Below are 6,931 nucleotides of genomic sequence, written 5' to 3'. Positions count from 1 at the left end.
CAGTGGTGCGATCTTGGCTCACTGCAAGCTCCGCCGCCTGGGTTCAGGCCATTCTCCTGCCTCAGTCTCCCCAGTAGCTGGGACTACAGGCACCCCTCACCATGCCCGGCTAATTGTTTTTTGTATTTTTAGTAGACACGGGGTTTCACCGTGTTAGCCAGGATGGTCTCCATCTCCTGACCTCGTGATCCGCCTGCCTGCCTCAGCCTCCCAAAGTGAGCCACCACGCCTGGCCTGGATTTTATTTTTTTGTTGATAGTTGAGTTTTCTTGAATGGCAGATTAAGTCAATTCATAGAAAAATGCAGGCGCTGTAAACTAAGAAATATTTATATGAAGAAATGTTGGAACTCATGAGAAGTAAATGTGAAAATGAACAAAACTCAGGACAAGTGTGTCCCTGGTGCTAACGGGGAGACTAATGGTGGGCTTCTGTTTGCTGCAGTTTCTCAAGGCTTCCTTGTTTAGTGTTTCTCATTCAGCCAGCACAGTGAGAATACTCTGTCTTCAGCTGGTGGGGGATCTGGAAGAGGCTTGGAAGCTCCCAAAGACCAGGACTGAGGGCCACCTCCATCACCTCTGCTCCTTGGATGCCTGATTCTAATTATCTTAGAAGATTCCAGACTCCAAAGGAGATCATGTGACATAAGCCAGAGGTTGAACTCACTGCGGTTGAACAAAAACACTCTGAATCCACAGTGCTGTTTCACGGCTCACTGCAACAAGTTAAAAATTCCACTTTTACGGCACATCACACCAGGATCACATATAATCCTAGATTATCTTTATTTGTTCTATAATTTAATAGTATACCTATAAAATAATTACATTATACTTATAGCTTTTCTTCATTTATAAACAAAACAAAAAAATTAAATACAATTTGAGCCATTATAAGGTAAACTTTGTACATACGATAACCCCCAGAAGGAGCTTCACACTGCAGCATATCATATTGCTTTCATTGCTACACCCACAACTGGGTTCGAAGAGAGTGTGCTCGTGTTTGCCTTCTGTAAGTTCTTACCTTAATCCCTCCCCTATCTGTGTGGGTTCCGTGTTAATCAAATGATAGGGGTTGGCTCTGCAGCCGGTCAGAGACTCTCCTCCACTCACCTCCCACTCCACCCCCAGCCTCCATTACAATCACGCAAATTTCCTTCCTTCACAGCTTTTCTGCTGCGTGTTCTGCCACCGAGTCAGACTTGAGGTTTTCCGCTAAATGCAAAAATCAATCCTGACCTTGAACACCCTTCTCTCCATTTTCTCTCTATCCTCAGGTTCCAGCCCTCAAGGATTTCTTTTGATTTCTGCCTCCTGAGTTCAGGCTGTATACACCCATTTATGAAACCAAGAGGCCCTCTGCAACAACACATTCTTGCTCAGGTCTCATGGTGTTGCAGAAGTGACAGAAATGGACCTTGCAGTGCAGTGGCCTGAGATAGATTCACTAACCCACCCCACCCCAATCCTTGCTCTTCAAGTGAATGTCTCTAGATCCACCATCACTACCTAGTATCAGGAAGCCAAGTCCCCACAGCAGCTTGCAGAAGGTCCCTCTCACATACTAGGGAAGTGGCCCCTCACAGGAGCACTTGCTGGGGAATCATCAGTGAAAGGTTTGCAAAGTTTACTGATTCCCACCAATGGCAGCCTCATTCACATTTGTCAGATTCCATAAGCATTACTCACAGGGAAGCCTTCCTGGGGCAACTGAGCAAAGGGATCTAGAGGAAGTATAATTTTGCTGGAAAATAAGTTATGTCTACTTCCTTATATCAAGAGACCACAACATGGAAACTTCAATAATTCATTATAAAAACAAAAGGTGACCTGATGTTTGTTCGTCCCTTTTGAAGTCTATTCTTTGAAAAGGAAGCAAGTTTTGTGCAGAACAGTTCAACTAGATTACTATTCCATATATTTTATTCCTTATTCCCTTCTATACCACAAAGCGACTCAACTCCTTATATGTTTAAATATCCCTTTCTTTTTATCTTTCTTTTAACAGGAAATAGTTTTTGCTTAGTGTCACGGCAGTGAAAATAGTATACCACTTCACCCCACATATGCATATTTCACATTACAGGGGCTTTCGAGTTTCCGGTCATCAATTTCCCGACGAATGCCCCTCCCTATACCTATCCATCCCAAGCCAGTTTCTACATTGTGCTGCAATGTTTTAGTAACTTCAGTGAAATAATATTCAAAGTAAAAATCACGACTCCTCCCATCTCCCTGCCCAATCTAAAATAGGTGCATGACAGTGAATTGCTGACCAGGCATTTTTTTTTTCTGAGTAAAACACCTTCTGGGCAGATCATCGCCTGCTCTCATCCTTACTCAGAATGGTGCTGCAAGCCAGAGTCAAAACATGTGAAATAATACATGAACAGGTCTATAATACTTTTTAACAGCTCTTTACAATATACGGTCACTTATAAAACCAGCGTTAATATAGAGACCTTTGTGTGTGATAATATTCTAATTGCAGCAATAATAGCATGCACACCAGAGTTCATCTTTAGTCCACAAATAGGGGGTGGGGACAGTGAGGAAGAAGAGGCGGTGGTGACTGAGGGTGGGGTATTGTGCAGCCTGCTGTGCTCAAGGTTTCCCGGGAAGCCCACTTCGGGATCCAAGTGGCTCAAGTCGTCTTCTTGGTATCAGGTTTATTAGGAGACGCCCCTGTGCACTGACATATTTATGGAGGTTGTACATATTCCCATCACAGCAGCAGCCGAGGGCAGCCTGCCAGTCACAAGAATGAGCGCTTCCAGCCAGAGGTCCAGGGACCAGCAGGAGAGGTCTAAGGGGCAGCTCAGAAAAGTGACGCATCCTTCACTTCGCGCGGGAAGGGGGCGAGCTGGAGTGCAGGGGGCGGGGGCGGGGCAGAGAAATCCTTGCTTTTCCACATGGTGGAAACATCAATGTCGGATTTACAGTGCATCACCTTGAAAGGTCCTCTGTGACTGCTGGGTGGTGGGTGGTGGTTTTCCAGCATTTTCCTTCGGGCCTGATCCACCACCTGGTTTCGGGGGGCACAGGTGGGGCCCGGGGTCGGTCAGGAACACATCAGCAAAAGCTCCACTTGCGATCCACCTTTGTGACAAGGACACCGTCAGCCCTAAGAGACGTGCTTGCTGCTGAGGGGGGACACCAGGCAGCGTGAGAGTGGGCTCGGAGGGCAGGGACAGAGGTGGCGGCGGCGCCACCCAGCGGCCGGGCGCGCGCGGGGCTGAGCTGCGTCCGGCCCGGCGCTCACTGCTTGTCCGAGTCGCTCAGGTTCACGGACATGCAGCGGCACTGCTTCACCTTCTGGATTTTCTTGAGTCGGAAGGGTGGGTCCAGGCCGGGGCACTCGAGCTCCACGAGGACGGAGGTGACGCGCTGGGGCTTGCAGAAGGCGCAGGACTGGAAAGACTCCTCCTCCTTCTTCACGTGCCGCGGGATGTAGAAGGAGTTGCACTGGCCGTAGCAGAAGCGGTTGAGGATGGTGCGGCTCCGGCAGCCCTCCTCGCTCACCGTCTGCCGCAGCGGCTGCGTCTTGCACCAGTCACTCTTGAGGTACTTGCGCTCGGTGACCACCAGGGCCTCCTGGCTGGAGGCCAGCACCTCCTTGATCTGGTGCTGCCATCTCTCCGAGTTGTTGCTGCTGCCGTCCTTGTAAGGCGAGGGGATGGCGCCCGCCGGCCGGTTCTTCCGGGCTTCCGCCACCTTCACCAGCACGGCCACCAGGAACAAGGACAGGGAAAGCTTCCAGAACATCCTGCAACGAGAAAAGAGAGGGGCTGGCTGTGAAGGTCGTAGAGTACGGGCTCGATCTTTTTTTTTTTTTTTTTAATTTTAGACATGGTCTAGCTCTGTTGCCCAGGCTGGAGTGCAGTGACACGTAGCTTGCTGCAGCCTCAAACTCTGGGATCCTCCTGCCTCAGCCTCCTGTGTGGCTAGAACTACAGGCTTGCACCACCACGCCCATCTAATTTCTTTTTATTTCTTTTGTAGAGATGGGATCTCACCATGTTGCTCAGGCTGGTCTGGAACTCCTGGCCTCAAGTGCTCCTCTGCCTCGGTCTCCCAAAGCCCAGGGATTGTAGGCCTGAGCCACCACGGCTTTTTAATGCTGTATGGTTTTACTAGCAGTGTCAGTCAGGTGGGGCGTAGCTGACTGATGGCTGCCCAGGGGCAGCTGGAGGTGAAAAGGGATTCAATGGTACAAGTGTAGACAGTTAGGACTCCACCCCAAATAATGCCTGGAAGGCAAGGAGGCAGACAAAATGGCCAGTAACTTATGCAGTAAATGCAGTTGGGAGACATACACATGCTGAACAGTTACAGAATTACAAAGCAAATGCTGGGAAGAGAGAACTCAAGCCAGTTTGCAGAAGTACCAATAATAGTTAATATTCAACATTTACTGTGTTTCACCATGTGCCAAGTGCTGGCCTAAGTGTACATCTCATTTACATGTATCTCTCATTCATCTTAAAAATAGCCTTCAGTTGGAGGTGGTGTTATGACCCCTACTTCACAGTGAAGGAAACTGAGGCTGGGGCCGGGCCCGCAGAAGTTGAGTCATTTACCTGGGGTCACACAACCACTCAACAATACCCAGGATTTGAAGCCAGCCAGGCATCTACCTCCAGAGCCATCAGAGTTAACCAGCAGACATGGATATGATTACAAAAATCAGCAAGTACAAAACAGAGAGAAGATGGGTGTCATTCACAAGTTTCTTTAAAAATGAATATTAAAGATAGAACTGGACAACGGCTAGGAAAATTACTAGTTGCATCTGTATTATTACATATGAATGATAACATTAGCATTTAAGATCTGCACACAGATATTCAGATCATTCAAATGAGTCATAAATTAGAGTCTCCTAGTAGAAACCAATTCCCAGGTGTGAATTAAGAAATTTCCCTAGTTGTATTAAAACTGTCTGGTGACAATGCGAAGTTTGTATTAGGAGACTATGACACAAATTCAATAGGAATGGGAATCGGAGAGAAATTATTCTTACGCTATCTAAAACGTGGCTTGCAGGGGGTAAGCCAAAGTCTGACTAAAGTGAAAGACAGACTTCAAAGTGTAATTCACATTTTAAATTTTTGTATTTTTATTAGTAGCCCCAAGGAGCACTAATACCCAGCAATATAGAGGACTCCGATCTCTTTTTACAGCTGTAGCCACCAATGTAGCTGTTACCAACATCATCATCCTCTTTACGTTTACTCATTTCCTCTGTTTTACCATCTCTAGGACTCCATGAATTCCCATTCTTTTAACATGCATACCCTAAAATGGACATGTAACAATTTTATGCATATATCATATGTATCATACAGTAATATAGTATATATCAGTTATAATGTTATCTTTATCAATCATGAGTATATAGAAATGACTAAAATTGGATATTAAGTATGTTAAATGTTTGAATATTTTACGTCTTACATATATCCATGCTAATGGTAATAGCGAATATTTATTGGTTCTCAAAGCACATCAAACATAGTTTCCTTTGATGTATAAACGTATTTAATGATCAGAGTTCTATGAAGTAGGTACTATCATTTTCTGCATTTTATGGATGAGGACACTAAGGCATTGACAGGCTGCCAAGATTCTACAGCCAGTATGTGAAATGTTTGAATCCAGGCATCCCGGCTCCAGAATCTGAGCTCTGGGTGAATATAGCTGCCTCTTTGTTAAAAATATTCACGTTAAAATATGTATGCTAAAATTATTTCTCTGAGTCTTAGTCTGTCTAAACCACAAGACGCCTTTGCATGCTACCTCGGAGATGATTCCTTTATTCATCAAGTATTCATGGAGCATTTATTCTGGAGGAAGCACTGTGATAGGCTCACTGCAACCTCTGCCTCCCGAGTTCAAGCAATTCTCCTGCCTCAGCCTCCCAAGTAGATGGGATTACAGGTGCGTGCCACCAGACCCGGCTAATTTTTGTATTTTTAGTAGAGACAGCATTTCGCTATGTTGGCCAGGCTGATCTCGAACTCCTGACCTCCAGTGATCTGCCCGCCTCAGCCTCCCAAAGTGCTGCGATTACAGGCCACTGCGCCAGGCTAGGGCAAAGTTCTCACAGGGTCGGACGAGCCTTTACAAGATCTCCCCTTTCCCCCGCATCTCACCAGCCTCCTCCATCCTCTCTCCCACTTGCTCACTCTGCTCCAGCCATACTGGAAACAGCCTATCTGTTTCTAGAATGAGCTTGGCATTCTTGTGCTCTAGAGCCTTACCTTGTCTTTCTCCCAAATGTCTGCTTGGCCTTCTTCCTCACAGTCTTCAACTCTTTGCTCAGTTACCACCTGTGTAGCAAAGGCTTAGTGTTACCTTCACCACCATCCTGGACTTCACCATCTCCTCCTTCCCTGCTTTATCTTCCTCCAGGGAAGGAGAGAAAGTATTTCATAATCTCACTTGTTTTTATTGTCTGACTTTTCTCCTGGGAATGTAAGGTCCAAGAGAGAAGTTCTGCCTGTTTTGTTCATTGCCATGTCTCCTGCTCTCAAAACAGTGCCTGGTATACACTAGGCACTCAATAAATGTGTTAAGGCCAGGCGCGGTGGCTCATGCCTGTAATTCCAGCACTTTGGGAGGCCAAGGTGGGTGGATCCAGTGAAGTCAGGATTTGAGACCAGCCTGGCCAAAATGGTGAAACCTCATCTCTACTAAAAATACAAAAAATTAGCTGGGCGTGGTGGCACACACCTGTAGTCCCAGCTACTCAGGAGGCTGAGGCAGGAGAATCACTTGAACCCAGGAGGCAGAGGTTGCGGTGAGCCGAGATTGTGCCACTGCACTCCAGCCTGGGCAACAGAGTGAGACTCTGTCTCAAAAAAAAAAAAAAAAAAAAGGTTTTTTTTTTTTAACCAGACTTATGGGGACCTTTAATAGATTTACAC

The 6,931-nt window shown here is 46.4% G+C and overlaps 1 protein-coding gene across 1 annotated transcript in view; it reads right to left on the bottom strand.

Moving 5' to 3' along the window:
* Nucleotides 1-761: 761 nt before the first annotated feature.
* The window catches only part of GREM2 (gremlin 2, DAN family BMP antagonist), a 149,447-nt gene continuing 143,277 nt past the window's right edge, over nt 762-6,931 (bottom strand). Inside the window, exon 2 of the mRNA XM_011995025.1 lies at nt 762-3,768. Coding sequence (XP_011850415.1) covers nt 3,261-3,767 — 507 coding nt within the window. The 5' untranslated portion in view covers nt 3,768 and the 3' untranslated portion in view covers nt 762-3,260. The remainder of the gene's footprint in view (nt 3,769-6,931) is intronic.

The sequence above is a fragment of the Mandrillus leucophaeus genome, unplaced genomic scaffold, assembly GCF_000951045.1.
Source record: "Mandrillus leucophaeus isolate KB7577 unplaced genomic scaffold, Mleu.le_1.0 Scaffold466, whole genome shotgun sequence".
Taxonomy (NCBI): domain Eukaryota; kingdom Metazoa; phylum Chordata; class Mammalia; order Primates; family Cercopithecidae; genus Mandrillus; species Mandrillus leucophaeus.
Note: the sequence above shows the minus strand (reverse complement) of the source record. Positions and strands in the feature narration are given on the sequence as shown.